The sequence below is a fragment of the Phacochoerus africanus genome, chromosome 2 (genome assembly GCF_016906955.1).
Source record: "Phacochoerus africanus isolate WHEZ1 chromosome 2, ROS_Pafr_v1, whole genome shotgun sequence".
Lineage (NCBI taxonomy): Eukaryota > Metazoa > Chordata > Mammalia > Artiodactyla > Suidae > Phacochoerus > Phacochoerus africanus.
The window spans coordinates 27,288,781-27,311,527 of record NC_062545.1 but is presented as its reverse complement, the minus strand read 5'-3'; the positions used below and the strand labels follow the sequence as shown (position 1 = coordinate 27,311,527).

General features: G+C 40.4%; 1 protein-coding gene and 1 long non-coding RNA gene across 2 annotated transcripts in view; one reads left to right on the top strand and one right to left on the bottom strand.

The window, feature by feature from the left end:
* Nucleotides 1-4,191: 4,191 nt before the first annotated feature.
* On the bottom strand, nt 4,192-22,464 carry LOC125121621 (uncharacterized). Its single transcript, XR_007133511.1, has 3 exons — nt 22,267-22,464; nt 18,976-19,073; nt 4,192-4,320 (listed from the first exon to the last, which is right to left on the bottom strand). It is a non-coding gene; the product is annotated as an uncharacterized LOC125121621 (long non-coding RNA).
* Nucleotides 22,413-22,747, top strand: part of PEX7 (peroxisomal biogenesis factor 7) — an 86,554-nt gene continuing 86,219 nt past the window's right edge. Inside the window, exon 1 of the mRNA XM_047770110.1 lies at nt 22,413-22,659. Within this exon, the coding sequence (XP_047626066.1) occupies nt 22,530-22,659 (130 nt within the window). The 5' untranslated portion in view covers nt 22,413-22,529. The remainder of the gene's footprint in view (nt 22,660-22,747) is intronic.

The window sequence follows — 22,747 nt, the reverse complement described above, 5'->3', positions numbered from 1 at the left end:
AAATACATGAGTCTCAGATAATCGTTCTTGAGTCCTGAGATCTCTGGATGCCATTTCCAGTTCAGTAGGCTTCTATTATGTGCGTATGATTCATAGTACTCCAAGTCCCTTTTGGACAGAATAGAAGCTTTTATCTGTAGAACAGATTACCTCACGCTGTAAAACCCAGTCTAACATTTATAAATGTTTAAAATCCATCAACAGCTCACTGCCTTCTGTTTCACTGGAATTCTTCATTTCAAATATGGACAATTCTTCGCTCTTTGTGGTCTAGACTTATTCTGATTTTTAATTTCTGAAATACTAAGCTTTAGACTATGGGGAAGTTAATTACTTCTGACCTGAAGCTGGGCAAACTCCAGTAGAGCACAGCCACTAAGCACAGCCTTTCCTTATGAAAGGAGCACTTTCCTAAGGCCCATATCCTGGTAATTCTAATTCCATTATTTCTAAAATATTCACTAGGATATTCAGGCTAACTTCTCCTCAAAGTGAAAGGCAATCAGAAAAAAAGTGCCAAATGAACTTACATACAAAACAGAAATAAACCCACAGATACAGAAAACAAACTTTTGGTTACCAAAGGGGAAAGGGCGGGGAGGAGGGGTAAATTAGGAGTTTGGGATTAATGGATACACACTGCTGTACATAAATCAGATAACCAACAAGGACCAACTGTATAGCACAGGGAAACATACTCAATGTTTTGTGTTAACCTATAAGGGAATAGAATCTGAAAAGAATCTCTTTGCTGTGCACCTGAAATTAACACGACATTGTAAACCAACCACACCTCCACTTTTTTAAAAAAAATACCAGGGAATAACTAGTGTGGCTAGGGTTATGCGTAGTTCTGGAACAATACTGTATCTAGATCAGAGGACTGTGAGAGGCTTAGCTTTGGTTTTTCACCCAGGCTGTGTAGTGAGGGGCAGAGAGAGCAGAAGTCTGCTGCTACAAGAGAGGATGTAAGGGGTGTTGAGCAGATAGGATTAGTGGTAATGGCAGAGTTTTTAAAATCACTACCTGTAGACTGAAAGGAATTACCTAGTGTGACCTGCTTTTGCGTACTCGGTAGCATTATTCCCATCAGCATTTCCCGGGACCTGAGCTTTGTTACACCAATACTTCATTAAGTGTTCAGGCGCCATAATTAAATGAAGGAGACTGTGTAAAAACCAACAGTCCTGCTACCCAGCATGAAAGGGATTAGATAAGAAATATTTGGTTTCAATAGTTAGAAAATGAGGGAGTCCCCATCAGGGCTCAGTGGTAACAAACCTGACTAGCCTCCTTGAGGATGTGAGTTCGATCCTTGGCCTCGCCCAGTGGGTTAATGATTAGGCATTGCCGTGAGCTGTGGTGCAGCTGGCAGCTGCAGCTCCAATTAGACCCCTAGCCTGGGAACTTCCATGTGCCATGGGTGAGCCCTAAAAAGACACACACACACACACACACACACACACAGTCAGAAAATGAAAGCATTCTACATTTATTCCTAAATGAGCTGAGACATCTTTATCGCACAAGTTATGGTCCTTTATAACCAAATGCAGAAGCTGCAGTTTTGTCACACATGTAAACATGATGCTGAATGCCTCACTTCCCAGGTGTACCCAGGTTCTGTTGTATGGAGTCCATATTGAGCCAAAGCACATGGTTTCAGTGGAGAAGAGCCCTGAAAGTCATGTACTTTGTACTGTATCACTCAGTTCTAGTCCTTCCGCTTATTATAAATTTGTGGGGCGGGGGGGGGGGGGGGGAAAGACTGAAATGTGGTTTTTCCTCAATTACAATTTTTTTTGCCCTCTATAAATGCGTCTTTGTTGTGTTGCTAGGGTGGAGGGAAGGATTTCAGATTTTTTTTTTTTCCTTTTTAGGAAGAAGTCGGTGTTTTCTGTTTACATGACATTTAGTCAGACTTGAAGAGGAAACATTTTAATTAACTTTTCCTAAACGTTTGTTAGAGACTCTAAACCGATACTACTTTTTACTTGGACTCTATCGTTCATGAACCAATGCTCTAATCATTTGTGACTGTTCCTATGTAACTATTATGTTCAGATTGTTTTAATGGGAATGTGATGTGGATTCCTCTAAAAATAAGGGATTAATGTACATTACTAACCCCTTACTTACTAGTGGCCCTGACTCATTCTAAGAATAAGTCATACTCAGGAGACGGGAAATGAACTAACTGAAAAAAATAAACAACCCTATTGCATTAAGCAATGTATTTCCTATGGCATTTTACCTGTTGTACTTAATAATTATCAAATTTTATTACATGCTTACATAGTTTTGATCAATAAAGCTAGTCATGGGAGCTCCCGTCGTGGCTCAGTCGTTAACAAATCTGATTAGGAACCATGAGGTTTCGGGTTCAATCCCTGGCCTTGCTCAGTGGGTTAGGGATCCGGAGTTGCAGTGAGCTGTGGTGTACGTTGCAGACATGGCTCGGATCCCGCATTGCTGTGGCTCTGGTGTAGACCGGTGGCTACAGCTCCGACTAGACCCCTAGCCTGGGAACCTCCATGTGCCGCAGAAGTGGTCCTAGAAATGGCAAAAAGACAAAAATAAATAAATAAATAAATAAATAAATAAAGCTAGTCATAATACCAGCACTGACAATAGATGAATGATAAGTAAACCACCATAGTTGTAGAGGATTTTTTTTTTTGTCTTTTTGGGGCTTCGACGGTGGCATATGGACATTCTCAGGCTAGGGGCTGAATCAGAGCTACAGCTGCTGACCTATACCACAGCCACAGCAACACAGGATCCTTAACCCACTGAGCAAGGCCAGGGATCAAACCTGCATCCTGATTGATACTAGTCGGGTTCGTTAACCACTGAGCAATGATGGGAACGCCTAGGAGATTTTTTTTAATTAAAAATTCAGTTTATAGGGGGAGTTCCCATTATGGCACAGTGGAAATGAATCCGACTAGGAACCATGAGGTTGCGGGTTTGATCCCTGGCCTCACTCAGTGGGTTAAGGATCTGGTGTTGCTATGGCTGTGGTGTAGGCCGGTGGCTGTAGCTCTGATTGGACCCCTGGCCTGGGAACCTACATGTGCCACAGGTGTGGCCCTGAAAAGCAAAAAAAAATTAGTTTATATGCATACTTTCTTATAGTGATATATAATAAGGAAATCAAGAAAATAATCCCAAGTTTAAATATATATTACATTAGGACAAGATTCAGAGGAAAATAATAGAATGGAATCATGAGTTAAAGGAGAAAAAGAAATGATAAAATCTATCATTTAAAGATGATCTTCACACATTTTTTAAAAATTGATAATAATAGTGATAGGCAGCCTCTATAAAATGGCCCCCAGTTATTCCTCCTGTTGGTATTTAGTTCCTTGTGTAATCCCATCCCTTTGAGAGTGGGCTTGACCTAATGTCTCACTCCTAACAAAGAGAAGACAGCTAAAGTGATGGGCTGCAGCTTCCAACATTAGAAAAAGACTGTGGTTACCAAAAGACTGTGTTCTCCATCTTTTTCATCATCTTTTGCCCTCTCTTCCCTCACTAAGGGAAGCCAATTGTCATTTTGTGAACTGCCTTATGGAAAGCCCCAGGTGGCATGGAACCGAGGGAGGATTCCAGCCATTGGCCAACAAGAAACCAGGCACTTAGTCCAACAGCCCAATAGGAACTGAATCCTGCCAACAATTACATGAGAGAACTTGGAAGCAGATCCTTCTTATTCAAGTCTTTTTTAAAAATTTTGTTTGATTGTGATATAGTTGATTTACAATGTTGTTCATTTCTGCTGTACAGCAAAATGATTCAGTTATGCAGATTTATATCTTTTTTCAGATTCCTTTCCATTATGGTTTACACAGGATATTAAATATGGTTCCCAGTGCTGTACAGTAGGGCATTATTGTTTATCCCTCTGTATATAATAGTTTCCATCTGCTAATCCCAAACTCCCAGTCTATCCTTCTCTCACCCTCCTTCACCTTAGGCAACCACAAGTCTGTTCTCCATGTCTGTGAGTCTGTTTCTGTTTTGTAAATATGTTCATTGTGTCCTATTTTAGATTCCATAAATAAGTGATATCATGTGGTATTTTTCTTTCTCTTCTGACTTACTTCACTTAGTATGATAATCTCTAGGTCCATCCATGTTGCTGCAAATGGCATTGTTTCATTCTTTTTTATGGCTGAATAGTATTCCATTGCATACTTATACCACATCTTCTTCACCCATTCATCTGTTGATGGCTTTAAATGAGACTGGAGCACAGGCTGAACCCCAGATTTCGATCTTGTTAGAGATCTTGAGTGATCTGCTCCAGAGACTCTATGAGAAAACACATGGTTTGTCTTCAATTGCTTAGTTTAGGGACAATTTGTTACATAGCACTAGGTAATATATAGAGTAATTGTGAATCAAATGGCTATTTTTTCTTTTTAGAATCCATTGGACATACTTAGAAATGACAAAATATTTTGAATTTTAAAATAACATTATTTTTCAATAAGCTTGAAATTACATCATTTGCAGCTATTTAAACTTTTGAGAAAATATTCCAGAAGGCAACTTAAAACTTGCATGGCATTCATAATTTTTCTAAATTCTTTCCAGGGAACACATGAATGAAACACTGGGCAAAATCCTAACAGCAATGGGAAACCCCATTCCTTGGAAAGGATGAAAAATATTAAGGGAAAGAATTAAGACCTAAATGGGATTAATATACCTTGAGAAATTAAGGTTAGTACTTGAGCTAGGCTAGAAAACACACAAATAAAATAATAGCCTCTTCTAAATGAGTGTTTATAATTACCCATGTTACCTCATTTAATCATTACAATAACTCTTTGGGGGAAATTTTATCATTATGGAGACTTCAGGAGGCCAACTTATCATACCCAGATTGTTTTATTGATTTGAGCCTACAGAAGGAACACTCATTATCCAGCCATTTATTCATTTGAGCCAATATCCATTTAAGGGATAAACCCATCCATTTACTCCATTTATCTAGTGGATAATCAAAAGTCTGTCATTACATGTGCAGCTCACCTCAAATGTTAATCCTGCCCCAGAACTCAAAGTGGACAAATAGATGTCAGACTCTCCTCATTAAACAAGTAAAAAGTCCAAGGCCTGAGTCAGTCCCAAATCCCTGATTCTGAAGTCCTATGCTCTTAAAAGCTCTGTCCTTCCAGAAGACAAGAAAAATGATTAAATGCATTTTCTATGTTCAAATTATGTCAATCCCTCACAGATTTTTACTTTTCTTTCTATATAAAATGTATGTTGTAGATCAATATTCTCGTTAAGATTCTGAAATCTCTTTATGGTAAAATACATATATCATAAAGCTTATCATTCTAACCATTTTGGGGGGCATGCCCATGGTATGCAGAAGTTCCTGGGCCAGGGATCCAACCCAAGCCACAGCAGTGACAACACTGGATCCTTAACCCACTGAGTGGGGCCAGGGATGCAACCTGCATCTTCATGGATCCTAGTTGGGTTTGTAACCCACTGAGACACAACAGAAACTTCCCCTTCTAACCATTTTTAAGTGTACAGTTCAGTGGCATTAAGCACATTTATATTGCTGTGAAACCATCACTGGCATCCATATCCTGAACTTTCTAATCTTCCCATATTGAAACTCCATACCCATTAAACACTAACACTCTAGTCCCCCCTCCTCTCACCCCTGACAACCACCATTCTACTTTCTGTCCCTATGAATTCGATTTCTCTAGGTGCTTCATATAAATGAAATCATACAATACTTGTCCTTTTGTGGCTGGCTTATTTCACTTAGCATAAGGTTCTCCATATTCAACCATGTAGTAACCTGTGTCAGAATCCCCTTCCTTTTTAAGGCTAAATAGTATTCCATTACATGTATATACTGCCTTTTTTTCAGTCATTCCTCGACTTATGAACACTTGAGTTGCTTCCACCTTTTTGCTGTTGTGAATAATGCTGCAGTGAACGTGGGTGTGCGAATACCTGTTGAGTTCTTGCTCTCAATTCTTTTGGGTATACACCCAGAATTGGAATGGCTGGGCAATCCTTTAATTTTTTGAGGAAATGCTATGCTATTTTGCATATTGACGCCATCATTTTGCATTCCTACAAGATTTTAAAACTTATAACAGAAAAGTATAACTAAAATAATAAGTGGTGAGTGATATACAATAAATAATACTGGCAATTATGGACTCTCAGAGCCTGAAGGGCGTTTAAAGTATATAAGTCCAAGTATCCATCACATTTGGAGATAATGTTAAGGTGTTTAAATGATGATTACACTACCCTCCAGCAAAAATTGAGTAAAGCCTTACCACGTGCCCAGTACAATGCTGCGCAGAACTAAAAGGAAAAAAGAAAGGTTCTGTCCTTTTTTTGGAATTCTTTCCTATAACTGCCATATGCAGCCTTAAACATAGCAACCTGTTCATTTTCCTAGGATAATGTATTTCCAATTATTTTACTTCCTGACCATCTCCTTGGGAAAGATGAACTAGTTTCAAAAAAGAGGTGGGCTGGTAAATATTTGCAGTCTGGATGAGGTTGCCACAGCAGCTATAAAAGCAAAACAATTTAAATATAATTGTAGATCCTTACAGAAACCTGACATCTAGCCATATCCACCTACATTATTTTAGTCTTCCACGGCATTGGCCAAGTTTATAAGTTACACAACTCTGAGATTTATTTATTTATTTATTGTCTTTTTGCCTTTCCTAGGGCCGCTGCCTGAGGCATATGGAGGTTCCCGGGCTAGGGGTCTAATCGGAGCGATAGACGCCAGCCTACACCAGAGCCAAAGCAATGCCAGATCCGAGCCATGTCTGCGACCTACACCACAGCTCACGGCAATGCCAGATCCTTAACCCACTGAGCAAGGGCAGGGATCGAACCCGCAACCTCATGGTTCCTAGTCGGATTCGTTAACCACTGAGCTACGATGGGAACTCCCACAACTCTGAGATTTAATGAATGTTTAGATGAAAACATTTTCTGTCTTACTGTGAGAAACCTAGTGCTCTGAAATAATGATGAGGACAGATAGTGGACAAGCATAACACTAAAGAGAGCTCTTTATAAGTTCAGCTGATGCTCTAAGTGTTCCAAGTGCTGAAAATGGTCTCTCTGCTGGGCCTCAAATGACCTGAATATTATTCGGCCTTTAAGAAGAGAGCAAGCCTGTGATTTGCTACGCCATGCTAAATGAAGTAAACCAGACACAGAAAGACAAATACTGCATGGTTTCACTCATATGTGGAATCTAAAGTAGTTGAACTCATAGAAGCACAGTGCAGAATGGTAGTTGCCAGGGGCCAGGGTAGGGGAAATGGGGAAATGTTGGTCAAAGGATGCAAAGTTTTAGTTATGCAAGATGAATAGTTCTGGAGACCTATTGTGCAACATGGTGACTATGGTTGACAATACTGTATTGTATACTTGAAATGTGCTAGGAGGATAGATCTTAAGTGTTCACACATGCGTGCATGCACACACACACACACACACAGTGTGAGAGATAGATATGTTGTTAACTAGTTTGATTGTGGAGATCATTTCACAATGTATACTATAGCAAAGCATGTATAAACACACACAATTTCTATTTATCAATTAGATCCCAATAAAGCTGCAAGAAGAGTCACAATAAGGAGTGCCTGACAGAGCAGCTCTGTGGGTTAGTCTTGGCTGTGCAGAACCTTAGAGAATGACCTATTTAATACCTATAAAACGTTTCAAAATTTTTCCTCTGTGATCCCCAGAAATGTAATGATTTCATAAGCAGTTAATTAGGAGTTTATATCAACTTCATTCATATCATCTTGGCCAAAAAATGAAGAAAATTAGAATTTTAGTCTGGCCTTTGCTGAAGAATCACAAATGTGCAATTCCTGTTTGGCTTTTGAAACATTTAAACATCTCTAACCTTGTTAGCGTCTTCAAGACCTCCTAGCTAGAAATGAGTGATCCAGTCAAAACTTTTTCCTTTATATAGGAAGAAATAAAAATCTAGGGAAGGTATGGAATTGAGAATTAAAGGGTAAGTTGAGATTAAAGCTCAGTATTCTTTGTCCCATCGCTTCCTGGCATTTAAAAGAATCTTCGGAGTTCCCACTGTGGCACAGTGGGTTAAGGATCTGAGGCAGTTCAGATCACAGTTGTGGCTCAGATTCAATCCCTGGACTGGGAATGTCTGCATGCTGCAAATGTGGCAAAAAATAAAAAAAATAAAAAATAAAAGAGGAATCTTCAAATAATTAATTTAAAAGATCCCAGGCAATACATTTCACGTGGTCCTTAATGCTATTTCCATCGATACCCCTAGCAGACCTGGGCGCCACTTGGAGAGTACAGGTGTGGGGAGTGGGGAGGAGTGTGAAGAGAAGGGAGGGGAGAGAGCAGAGAAGATAAATACTTCACGTCTCCTATGCGTTAATTTTCTTTTATTTTTATCTTTTTAGGGCCACACCTGTGGCATATGGAAGTTCCCAGGCTAGGGGTCAAATCAGAGCTGTAGCCGCTGGCCTACACCACAGCTCACGGCAACACCAGATTCTTAACCCACTGATCAAGGCCAGGGATTGAACTCACGTCCTCATGGATACTAGTTGGGTTCATTACCACTGAGCCACAATGGGAACTCCCTTAATTTTCCAATTCAACTCGAGTTGTCATTTATTGAAGACTTACTGTACACTGAGCATTCTTTAAGATTCTGGACAAACAATTTAGACCTGAACTTGACTTTGAGGTGCCTAAAATCCAGTGTAGTGTATTTATTTATATATTTAACTGTTTTTATTCCAGAAAACCTAGCCTGTGGGATGAAATACTTCACAATGCTATAGTCATGTGTTGCTAGCGAAGGAGTGGCTAGTATCTCAGAGCTCCTTAGAATTTTTTTCCATGATCAGGATGAGCATAAACAATTTACCCCAGCTGGAACCAGCCTTTATCCTTTCCAGAGAGACCACATCATTTAAAGCTTAGACTGGATAAATCTTTTTGCGCCACTCCTGGCCAAGTTTCCAGCTGTTCTGTGTTTGCACACATTAATATTTTATTAACTTCTCTTTAGTGTTGCAAAAAACCCCAGCATTTTCCTAGTTTACTCTTTGCACGATTACAAAAACTACAGTGAAAGTTTGGGCTTGTATTATGCTGCAGTCACTAAATAACAATATTTCCTGAATGCTTATGCTGGGTCCCAGGGATATACCAGTGAACATAATGGGCAAAGATTCCTGTCTTCATGGAACAAATACTCCAATTATTTTAAAAATTTATTTCTTTAAAATAATTGTGCCTTTTTAGGGCCGCACCCGCGGCACATGGAGGTTCCCAGGCTAGGGGTCTAATCGGAGCTGTAGCTGCCGGCCTACACCACAGCCACAGCAACACCAGATCTAAGTCGACTCTGTGACCTACACCACAGCTCATGGCAACACCAGATCCTTAACCCACTGAGGGAGGCCAGGGATAGAACCAGCAACCTCATGGTTCCTGGTCTGATTCGTTTTCACTGCGCCACAACGGGAACTCCATTTTTTTTAAAAAATTAATTAATTTAGTCTTTTTATCCAGTTATTACATATGTAAAAATCTAAAATAATTGATACTCAAAAATATAATCTTTTTCTCGTATAAAATATGTCCAGATTAATCAATCCAAGGCGCCACGTGTGGCTCCATTATCACCTAGGATCATGACTCCTTCAATATTTGTTCTTTCTCAGCCATATCTCATAGCTTTCATGCTCAGGATCACCTCATAATCAGAAAGTGGCTGATGATGTCCAGCCATCATGTCCATACTGCAGGCAGCTGGAAGGAGGGGAGTGCAGGTGAAAGAGCATGACTTCACACGAATCAGCTCTTTTAAAATAGCTTTTCTAGAAGCTTCACCCAACTATATCCACTTAAGAGAAGAGATATCTGTCAGGTAGCCTGGATGCTAACTTTAAACCTGAGCACATATATGCAGCCAACAATTTAGGGGGTTTATTACCAGGGAAGAAGGAAAGAATGGACATTGGATAAACAACAGTCCTTGTCACATATATTTTAATCTTCAGTATGATGTGGGTGTACTGGCAAGAGCTCTGGGCACCTGAATTACGCTCAGTTCTGGCTCAGTTGTGAAAGAGCTCACTTCCTTCCTTTTGGCCTGAATTTCCTAATTTGTAAAATGAAGGTGATTAAGTTCAATCAGTGGACTTCATACTGTGGCTCAGTGGGTTAAGGACTTAATGTCTCCTGAAAATGAGGTTCAATTTCTGGCCTCACTCAGTGGGTGAAGGATCCAAAAGTGTGGTGTAGGTCACAGATGCCACTCAAATCTGCTGTTAGTATGGCTGTGTTGTTGGCCCCAGCTGCAGCTCTGATTTGACCCTTGGTCTGGGAACCTCCATACATTGCAGGTGTGGTCATTAAAAAAAAAAATTCAAGTTCCCGTCGTGGTGCAGTGGTTAACAAATTCAACTAGAAACCATGAGGTTGGGGGTTTGATCCCTGGCCTTGCTCAGTGAGTTAAGGATCCGGTGTTGCCGTGGGCTGTGGTGTAGGTCGCAGACGTGGCTCAGATCCCATGTTGCTATGGCTGTGGCATAAGCTGGCGGCTACAGCTCTGATCAGACCCCTAGCCTGGGAACCTCCATATGCCACGGGTGTGGCCTTAGGAAAGACAAAAAAAAAAAAAAATTCAATTACTGTCATAGCATTTTCTTTAACCGCTAGAATAATCACTAAATAACTTCTTAAAAGGATTCTGAATTTGTACTATCTATACCTTTTTTTTTTTTTAATCTTAGAAACACTTTTTATTGAAGACAGGAGTACATATTAACAAAAGCAACAGCACCTTTTCCACGTGTCCTGAGCTGGGGGAAAATTCCTACTCAGGTTGCCTAACAAGATACCTCAGAGTGTGTGGCTTAAACAACAGCCATTTATGTTCTCACAGTTCTGGAGACCAGAAGTCCATGATCAAGGCACTGGCAAATGTGGTTTCTGCTGAGAGGTCTCCTCCTGGCCACTCTCGGTACACTCCTACTCTGATGTCTTTTCCTCTTCTTAGAAGGACTCCAGTTCCTTTGGATTAGGGCCCGCCCTTGCGACGTCATTTAACCTTAATTACCTCCCTAAAGACTCTATCTCCAAATATGGTCACACTGGGGCTTGGGGCTTCAGTATTTAAACTGGGGGTAAAGCGGGCACAATTCAGACCATCACAAAAAGTAACACAGACAGCCCTGTTCTAGAATCCATTTCTCCATATTTACGGCAACACAGTAGACAAATTACTCATGCTATATGTTAATGTCTCAAAGAGCTTCCTCCTTTGGGGTCTAAATTATTCAGAGTGGATAGCTTGGTTGACCAGAAGACTGGTTAACTCCTCCATGCTCTCATTTTCCTCATTTAACTACCTGGAAAAAAAAAAAAAAAAAGCAGCTTCCTTTCAGGGGATACACGATCTTAGCCCATTTAACACTTACTTTTCATATCTCTTTCTTTCTTTTTTTTTTTTTTTGCTTTTTAGGGCTGCATATGGAAGTTCCCAGGCTAGGGGTTAAATTGGAGCCATAGCCATCAGCCTACACCACAGCCACAGCCACACCAGACTCCAGTCATATCTGCAACCTACACCACAGCTCACAACAAAGCCAGATCCTTAACCCACTAAGGGAGGCCAGGGATTGAACCTGTAACCTCATGGTTACTAGTTGGATTTGTTTCTGCTGTTCCACAACAGGAACTCCTTCAGTGTTTATTTCTTTTTTTTTTTTTTGTCTTTTTTGTTGTTGTTGTTGTTGCTATTTCTTGGGCCGCTCCCGCGGCATATGGAGGTTCCCAGGCTAGGGGTCTAATCGGAGCTATAGCCACCGGCCTATGCCAGAGCCACAGCAACGCGGGATCCGAGCCGCGTCTGCAACCTACACCACAGCTCACGGCAATGCCGAATCGTTAACCCACTGAGCAAGGGCAGGGACCGAACCCGCAACCTCATGGTTCCTAGTTGGATTCGTTAACCACTGCGCCACGACGGGAACTCCAGTGTTTATTTCTTAAGAGCAGAAGACTACCACAAAAACAAAGAGAGCAATAATTAAAAGCAATAATAACAAAATAATATTCTAATATAGGCATTTAGTAAACTTTTTCAAATAACTAAAAAGCCAAGGGAGAAAGAAATTTAAACTTTACTGAGCATTTACTACTTGACTGGCATAATACCAGGTCCTTTGCATAATTCGCTCATTAAATCTTTACAACAGCCCTTAAGGGTATTATTACAACCATTTACAGAGAAGGAAATTGAAATGAAGTGCTTTGCCCACAGCTGAACTTATAGTGATAGAGCCTAGATTTCAACCTAGATCTGCTTGGTTCCAAAGCCTGAGCTCAGCAATATTATTTTGGGTAAGACTGATTATACATAATTTCAAGTAGATTAAGAATGTCTGAATGGTTAAAAAGCATGGGATAAAACTATGTGTGGCTATGGAATGGCCTCAAGATATATTGTGGGAATTTTAAACTTATAGTTGCATATGGTATAAAATTAAAAGATAGGCATTCCCGTCATGGCTCAGTGGTTAACGAATCTGACTAGGAACCATGAGGTTGCGGGTTAGATCCCTGGCCTTCCACAGTGGGTTAAGGATCTGGCGTTGCCATGAGCTGTGGTGTAGGGTGCAGACATGGCTCTGGACTTTGAATTGACTAAATCTGGACATTTTGTATGAGAAAAATATTATATTTTTTGAGTATCAATTATTTTAGATTTTTACATATGTAATAACGGATAAAAAGACTAAATTAATTAATAATAATAATAAAAAAACGGAGTTCCCATTGTGGCGCAGTGGAAACAAATCAGGCCAGGAACCATGAGGTTGAGGGTTCGATCCCTGGCCTTGCTCAGTGGGTTACAGATCCAGTGTTGGGGTGAGCTGTGGTATGTCACAGATGAGGCTTGGATCTGGCGTGGCTGTGGCTGTGGTGTAGGCCAGCAGCTACAGCTCTGATTAGACCCCTAGCCTGGGAACCTCCATATGCCACAGGAGCAGCCCTAGAAAAGGCAAAAAGACAATAAATAAATAAATAAAGATAAAAAAGTATCCAATAACTAGTAAATCTTGATTCCATCTTGTCTCCTACTGGTTCCATTCTTTCTTCCCAGCGCAACCACTATTATCAGTTTCCTTGCGTTTCTTTTTGGAGATATTCTATGAATTTAATAGTAGGACATATACACACATTCATACATTTTGAAAACACAAATGGTGGCATAGTAAAGCCCTGTTCTGCACTTTCCTTTTTTTTTTTTTTGTAAACAATACATCTCTCTCTGAGGAGGGGCATTGAAAAAGAGTGAGAAGGAGACTGCTTCTCACTGTACACTTTGACTACTTTTTACATGTATTTTTTCAATTGTAATGCATACACACAAGAAAATGTCTGCATATTTTTAAAATTTGGAATGAAGATCTTAAAAATAAGTAGCAAGAATTTAAAGAAAACCAATTCAAGACCATTTTATGTCTCAATTTTGTGGCACTGTTTCTACTTCTTTTTAAAAAATTTATTGTAGTATTAGTTTCGGATATACAGCAGAGTGAGTCAGTTATACAAATACATGTATCCATTCTTTCATCCCTGTATAGGTTATTACAGAACACTGAGTAGATCTCCCTGTACTACCATAGGTCCTTGTTACTTATCTATTTTACATATGGTTGTGTGTATGTGTTAATCCCATCCTCCCAATTTATTCCTCCCCTCCCCTGACCCCGGTTTCCCCTTTGGTAACCACAAGTTTTATTTTGAAATCTGTGAGTTTGTTTGTTTCATAAATTAGTTCTTTTGTATCATTTTTATTAGATTCCACATCTAAGTGATATCATATAATATTTGTCCTTCTTTAACTTCTCTTAGTATGATAATCTCTAGGTCCATCCATGTTGCTGCAAATGGCATTATTTCATTCTTTTTTATGGCTGAGTAATATTCCATTGTGTATATGTACCATATCATCTTTATCTATTCCTTTGTCCCTGGACATTTAGGTTGCTTCCATATCTTGGCTATTGTAAATAGTGCTGCAGTGATCATTGGGGTACATGTATCTTTTCAAATTATGGTTTTCTTGGGATAGATTTCCAAGAGTGGGATTGTTGGGTCATATGGTAGTTCTATATTTGGTTTTTTAAAGATCTTCATACTGTTTTCCATAGTGATTGTACCAATATACATTCCCACCAACAGTGTAGGAGGGTTCCCTTTACTCTGCACTATCTCCAGCATTTATTGTTTGCAGACTTTTTTGGCTGCACCCAGGCATGTGGAAGTTCCTGGGCCAGGGATTGAACCTGCACCATAGCAGCCACCTGAACTGCTGCAGTGAGAATGCCAGATCTATAACCCACTGTGCCACAAAGGAATTCCTGCTTGTGACTTTTTGATGATGGCCATCCTGACTGGTGTGAGATGATACCTCATTGTGGTTTTGATTTGCATTTCTTTATTAATTAGTGATGTTGAGCATTTTTTCATGTGCTTTTTGGCCATCACTATATCTACTTCTTGAGGAGCATGATTTCAGCAACATCTACTTTCTGAATTAAGCTTTGGGTTGTCACACTACCTAAAATCAACTCACCTCTAACAGGAAATGTTGTTCTGTTGTCTATGAAATACAGATCTAAGTTTTGGGATAAAGTATGGCTACAGGTTTATGGTGGTCTTACTTTGAATTAAAAAACCTTCAATTACAATAACTTTTCTTCATAATAAGCCTTGGAGTCATTATATTAAGAGGTCAGAATTGGGAGTTTCCATTGCGGCTCAGTGGGTTATGAACCCAACCAGTATACATGAGGATGTGGGTTCAATCCCTGGCATTGCTCAGTGGGTTAAGGATCCAATGTTGCCTGCCATGAACTGTGGTATAGGTCACAGACACAGCCTGGATCTGGTGTTGCTGTGACTGTGGTGTAGGTCAGCAGTTGCAGCCCTTGATTCGACCCCTAGCCTGGGAACTTCCACGTGCCACAGCTGTGGCCCTAAAAAGAAAAAAGAAAAAAAAATAAAAATAGAGAGGTCAGAATCTATTCCACTTATTTTACACATGAGAAAGAGAGGACCAAAATTTAAAGCGCTGTATCCCCAAACAAGAGAGACTACTGACATTCAATCCAATGCTGTCTCCATTAAAAGAAAAAAAAAAAACAACTTAATAATCATTATCCTTATAAATACTTAGTTCATTAAATCTGTCACAAAATGGAGTTCCTGTTGTGGCACAGTGGAAATGAATCTGACTAGTATCCATGAGGATGCAGGTTCAATCCCTGGCCTCACTCAGTGGGTCTGGAATCCTGTGTTGCCATTAGCTGTGGTGTAGGTCACAGAAAGGGCTCGGATCTGGTGTTGCTGTGGCTGGCAGTTGTAGCTGTAGCTCCGATTCGAACCCTAGCCTGGGAACTTCCATATGCCCTGAGTGCGGCCCTAGAAAAGAGCCAAAAAAAAAAAAAAGTCACAAAAAGGATATGACCTGTATAACCCACTAAAAAAAAAGACAAGAAAAGCAATCACAATTCTTACAAATGATATTAGATGTACGCTCTTTTGTAAGCAAAGTTTTAGAAATGAGTTAGAATTTCTCCAAGCATGCTCTTGAGGGAGAATTTGAAAGAGGACAGAGAGTTAGCTTGTGGGTTAAGAAAGCAAAGACTTTTCCTGCGTAGGGGGCAGCATTAAAGAACACCCAGAAAAGTTAGTGGGTGTAGGGAACAAAAGAATCTTTCAGAAGAAATCTGTAGGCAATCCGGTTAGTGAAATGGGGGAGGGGTGATTTTATTTTCTTTTTTAGCTTTTTTGAAAGTTTTCTCCCTCAAGGGTAGTGGAGAATAAAATTAAAATTTAAAACTTCAATTTACTTAAGGACATTAATTGCCGTTCAAGTTTGTTTCTAATGCATCAGACTTTTTGTAAAATTTAGAGCATTTTTTAGACCAGTTTTAGGTTCACAGCAAAACTGAAGGGAAGGTACAGAGATTTCCTATACGTCTCCTGCCCCCATGACATGCACCATCAATATCTCACACCACAGTGGTATTTGTTACAATTGTTGAACCTACACTGATACATCATCATCATCACCCAAAGTCCATGGTTTACATCAGGTTTAGTCTTGGTATTGTGCACTCTATGGGTTTGGACAAATGTATAATGATATGTATCCATCATTATGATATCCTACAGAATATTTTCACTGCACCAGAAGTCCTCTGTGCTCTGCCTAGTCATCTCTGCTAACCCCTCCTCCCTAACCTTCCCCTTCCCTGGCATTCATTGATCTTCCTTCTGTCTCCGTAATTTTGCTTTCTTCAGAATGCCATAGTTGGAATCATGCAGTATGTAGCCTTTCCAGAATGCTTCTTTCACTTCGTAATACGTATATATAGTCCCTCCATATCTTTTCATGACTCGATAGCTCATTATTTTTAGTGCTGAAAAATATTCCATTGTCTTCATGTACCACAGCTAAACTACCTATTCACCTGTTGAAAGACACCTCGGCTACTTCCAAGTTTGGGCATCTATGAATACAGCTGCTATAAACACCTGTGCGCAGGTTTTTGTGTGGACGTACGATGTCAACTTCTGAGGGTAAATACTAAGGAGAGAAACTGCTGGATTGTATAGTAAAAGTGTGTTTCGTTTTTTAAGAAACCATCAAACTATCTTCCAAAATGTCTGTACTATTTTGCATTCTACCAGCAATTGATAAGAGTTCCTGCTGCTCCACACCCTCATCAACATTTGGTGTGGTCAATGTTCTGGATTTTGGTCAATCTTTTAGGTGTGTAATGGTACCTCATTTCCCTTAACCATTCTCTAAGTCATATGGTTTCCATATCTCTTACTGTTCTGCTTGCCTTTCTAAAGAAGTTCTATTTAATAACGAAACTGAAGCTCAAAGAGATACATTATTTGCTCAAAATCATATGGTCCATAACATGAGATAAATTTGTATTCATCATTATTTGCAATGAATTAACTCATAATGTAGTGACTTTTTTTTTTTTTTTTTACTGTGAATAATGCTGTAATATAAAATATTAGGGAGCCCAGGGGCTATGAGAAGAATGCCAGACAACTTCTAATATTTCTCTTTTTTCACTTCAAAGTATGCCTGCCTTTTGAACAGGTTTGAAGGAAATCAGTGTTGTTTCTACTTCCCAGTTAATGAAAATTGGTAGCCTTTGAAGAATACACTATTTTCCAGAGCTAAGAAATCCAAGGCAGCTAATGAACATACAAGATTTTTAGTCTGACACTCATATTTAAAATGATCATGTAGGAGTTCCCAGCGTGGCGCAGTGGTTGACGAATCCGACTAGGAACCATGAGGTTGCGGGTTCGATCCCTGGCCTTGCTCAGTGGGTTAGGGATCCAGCGTTGCCATGAGCTGTGTGTAGGTTGCAGCCGAGGCTCAGATCCCTCATTGCTGTGGCTCTGGCGTAGGCCGGTGGCTACAGCTTTGATTCGACCCCTAGCCTGGGAACCTCCGTATGCCGCAGAAGCAGCCCTAGAAAAGGCAAAAAGACAAAAAAATAATAAATAAATAAATAAATAAATAAAATGATCATGTACCTTCTCTTTGTACTTGGTAAGTTGTTTCTCTATCTGAACTTACATTTCTTAAGAATATATAAACACTTACGCAGACCTGAGAAACATGCTGTACTGAATATTTATCTGGAAGAATGAAATGTATGTAGTGATCTAGGTTTGTGTTCATTGTAAATAGTAAGATTTACAAATGGCAGAGTCAATCTTATAAAGAATCCTGGAAATGAGCAATCCTGATCTGACTGTGAGTTCTCCCGAGGTCAGCTCTTGGTCACTGTACTCTGAGTCTTTATGCCACTTAGTCATAATGGGAATTATAGTTGACCTGGACTTCCCCATTGACATTTCCATTTGATTTGCTCTCTTTCATTCCAGACTTAAGTAGCAGGAAAATTCTGCTTTTCTTCTCGGATAGACGCCCTCAAATTTATAGAAGGCAGGAGTCCCAGTAGAATTACACAACAGATATTTCCGGTATGTGATTCACCCATAGGGACTATGTGGCATCAGCATGGGAATTTTTCGCAGCCCCCCTTCAGGGTGTTACTTAACAGATTAGAGCCATTTCTTAGCAATTCAAACGAACTGGACAAAGAAAAGTCTAAATTATTAAAATCTTTGATCATATATTTAAGAAAATCTTTTTTTTTTTTTTGCTTTTTAGGGCCGCACCCGCGGCATATGTGGCTAGAGGTCCAATCGGAGCTATGGCTGCAAGCCTACACCACAGCCACAGCAACGCCAGATCCAAGCCGCATCTGTGACCTACACGGCAGATCCAGATCCTTAACCCACTGAGCGAGGCCAGGGATCAAACCCGCAACCTCATGGTTCCTAGTCGGATTTGTTTCCACTGTGCCACGATGGGAACTCTCATATAATTAAGAAAATCTTTCAACTGTAGTAATTTCAAATTTTTAGAAAAATTACAATAATAATATATGAAATGCCTATATATTTTTTACTTAGTAAAATAAATTTTTAAACTAAATTTTAAACTATACTTTTAAAGATCATTCTATTGTGCATGTCTATGTTCTTTATTTTTTCTGCACCATTTAAAGAGTTATTCTTTTATATTTCTCTTTACCTCTTATTATTTCCTAAGTATTTCTTAAGAATAAGGGCATTCTCTTATGTAACCACAGTACAGTCATCAAATTTGGGATGCAAACTGATGCAATAGTTTTTATCTAACTATCATACATATTTTTTCAATTACCCCCAACAAGATGTGCATGACAGACAACTCTATTCATTTTTATCCCCTTGAATGCACAAGAACCCTAGAGCTCAACCTGTTTAATATCTACAAACCTTTTCAAAATTGTCTCCTCCATGAGCTTTCCATCATGAACTCACAAGCAGTTAATCATATCAATATCAGAGAATGAGTGAAACCATATATTTTCAGCCTAAAAACAAAGAAAATTAGAATTTTAGGCTTACTTCTGCTGCAGAGTTATAAATGTATAATTACTCTTTGGCTCTTGAAATATTCAGATTGGTTTATCTAACCTGGTTATCAAGACATCCTCGCTAGAAATGATTCCGTTGAAACTTTTCCATTTTACATAGGAAGAAACAAGAATCTAGGGAAAGTATAAAACTGAGAAGTAAAGGGAAAATTGAGGTTATAATTCAGTATCTTTTGTTCTATAGCCTACTTTATTTAAAAGAGGAATCTTCCAGGGATCAATTTAAAAACTCAGGGAGGGGAGTTCCCATCGTGGCTCAGTGGTAACGAACCTGACTAGTGTCCATGAGGATGCAGGTTTGATCCTTGGCCTTGCTCAGTGGGTTAAGGATCCAGCATTGTCAGGAGCTATGGTGTAGGTGGCAGAGGCATCTTGAATCCTGAATTGCTGTGGCTGTAGTCTAGGCTGGCAGCTGTACCTCCAATTCGACCCCTAGCCTGGGAACTTCCATGTGCCGAAGTTGCAGCCCCAAAAAGACAAAACAAAACAAAACAAAAAAACAAAACAAAAACTCAAAGAAGAATAAGTTTCTAGTACTGGAACTTCAGACAGTCCTTAACAGGAAAACGAAGTCAGTGGTTGATCCGGGGCAGGGATGGATTGGACTGAAAAGGACCACAGGGAACTCTCAGGTTAGTTAGGCTCTGATAATACTCTAGTCTCTTAGGCTCTGGTTAACCAATTTTCCTTGAGGGCAGGCCTTATTAAGAATTGACCTCTGGCTTATTTCAAAATCGTTCCTTTTCTGCCCACCCCCCCCACCCCCGAAATGAGCACACGGTGATTTTTTTTTCAAATATTTACTGTGAGGACCTGGTTGGCCTCCTAGCAGTAAATCGCACAATATTGTGGAGTTTGACTCTTTTCACTCCCATTACCATTACCTTTGTTTAAATCCTTATTATCTTCTGCTTGAACTGTTGCTAGTCTTTTAACTGGCCTCCCAGTCTCCAATCTCTGTCCTCCAGTTGTGCTGCCAGATATTTTATTTTTTATTACTTTTTTCTTTTTTAGGGCTGCATGTGTGGCATATGTAAATTCCCAGGCTGGGGTCGAATAGGAGCTGCACCTGCTGGCCTACACCACAGCCACAGCACTGTAAGATCTGAGACACATCTGTGACATAAGCCACAGCTTGCGACAATGCCAGATGGATACTAGCCAGACTCTTAATCTGCTGAGCCACAATGGGAACTCCTGCCAGAAGATCTTTTAAAATGAAAACCTGGTCGTTTGATTTCTCACATTAGAAAATTTGATGGTTTCCCCTTGTTTAAACCACAGTAGAAATCAAATTCTCTTCGTACCACAAAAAGACTATTCATGACGCAGTACAACAATTAATCTTTCTACCCAGTATTCTTCACCATACCCTTTCCATTGGGCCAGGCTTCTTCCTGGCAGCCAAATTCTGCTATGGATGGGGCTGCTTTAGGTCTCCTGTTACTCCTGCTCCTATGATGACCTCCATCTCCTAGTCTATTTAAAGAAAACCTTATCATCACTTACACAAACATCACCTCCTTTCCAAAGCTTTCCCTCCATCTCCTCTCCTCCAGCTCTTACGATTCCATTTTAAAATCCATATATTTCTCATAGCATCTCTGGTATGTTGATTATACTAAAGTGATGATATGGACTGTATCTTATTGCTTTTGAATCCCAAGTACCTAGCACTGTACTTGGTATACAGTTAAAGTGGCTATATGACTAGGTTTGTGGCTGTTGACTTGGCTTACTTACTAACCACACTCTCACTCTACAAAGTTTGGCAGATTAAGTTATATATGGCCACTTTTTACATGGTTCATGCCTGGTAAATTGTTGGAATGAATGAGCCCTAGCTTTTCTTTCTTTCTTTCTTTCTTTTTTTTTTTTTTTTTTTGGTGGCACAATGGCTTGATGTGGGATCTCAGTTCCCAGACCAGAGATTGATTGAATTGGGCCCCAGTGGTGAAAATGCTGTGTCCTAAATTCCCCAGCCTTAGTTTTTCTTAGTCTGCTGTGGCATCTGAGCACTTACTACTATACAATAAATACAGTGAGAATTAAAAATTTTTAAAAGTTAGTTGCTTATGACGCCTTTTCTGTTAATTTCACTTCCACTAATTTAATTTTGCTTGGAGTTACCTTGGGCAGGCAACACAGTCTCAACTGTCTTTGAGACTCGCTACTTTGTTTCAGATTTTGATGTAACTTGTCTCAATTTGTAATCATCGGACACAGTTCTGGATGGCAGTGTTTCGAAATTTAAAGAATTAATAAAAACCAGACAGCCCACAGTGGAGGCTGACATGTAAAAACAAAAGTTTTGAGAATTCTGAGCTGGAGTTTGGTACTTGCCATCTGCCTCTACCTGGATTAAATTGTGAGCCACTGCAGCTACTGACCCGCAGCATGCCCTGAACAGAGCTCAGGGTGGAGACCAGGAGTGAGGCACTCTGTGTTCTGGGAAAACTGGAAGAGCAGGTCTTCAGAAGATAGACATTTTTATAAGATTTCATGAGCCCAATTCTTGCATCTCCTCATATCTAGAAAAAACACTAAAACCCTTCATGGTGGTGTCTGCCCCTCAAGACCAGTTAGTAACCCTCAGGAGACCAGCAGCAAATTTTATAAAATGTGTGCATGGCTGCATGCACCCCTCTCTTCCCCTCTTTTATATTTTGATATTTCCCCTTTTCTCTTTGGGGCAGTACTTCAGAGCTACCCGATATACTGCCTCCTGGTCTACAGTTAGGTGGCCAAAAGATGTCAAGGTCATCAGTCAATGAAGTCACTCCCAAGGGTGGGCTGGTGAGCCCTGAAGGAACTCAGGAAACAAAGAATACACAGCTGAGGCGCATATCAAAGGAATGCTTCCAGTAAGCCCAGATGTTTTTATCTTCCCAGAAAAACTAGTTTTCTGTAAATCTATTTGTCTGTAAATCTTTTGTTCCTACTACCTTCCCTTTATGCAAAAACTCATATACCCTGGCTGCTCCCCGCCATCGCCCCCCCCCCTCCTTGGGGCGATTTCTCAGGGCTACCTGAGATGCCGACTCCAGGGCTTAAAGTTCTAATTTTGCTCCAAATAAAACTTAGTTCAACTTTCACGTTGTGCATTTTTTTTTTAAGTGGACAGACTCACCACCAAAACCTAGAAACACTGCTCCCAAGTAGACTCCATCAAAGCGGGCGCCAATTTGTTTTGCCCCAAACAAAAATGGCCTCGCTCGGAGTCAATTCCCTTTCCTTTGCGGACCAATGGAAATCTAGCATTCAGGGCACCCGGTGTCTTCACTTCCGCCTTGTCTTCTTGGGTCTCTCTAACTCTCTTAGCGATTGCCGACTGTCCGCCTCCAAGTCGGAAAGGCTTCGTTGGCCCCGGCTTCCCTGGAGGCCTTGGGTGGGATGAGCACGGCACTCAGAGGAGGGGTGCGGACGCTGCGGGTGCCGGGCCGCCACGGCTACGCAGCAGAGTTTTCCCCATATCTGCCGGGCCGCCTGGCCTGCGCCGCCGCGCAGCACTACGGCATCGCGGGTGAGACCCGGCCGCGCCGATCCGCCGGGGCGGGGGCGGGTTCCACCTGAGCTCCAGCTTACCCCGGGGCCCTAAAGCGCTTCCGATC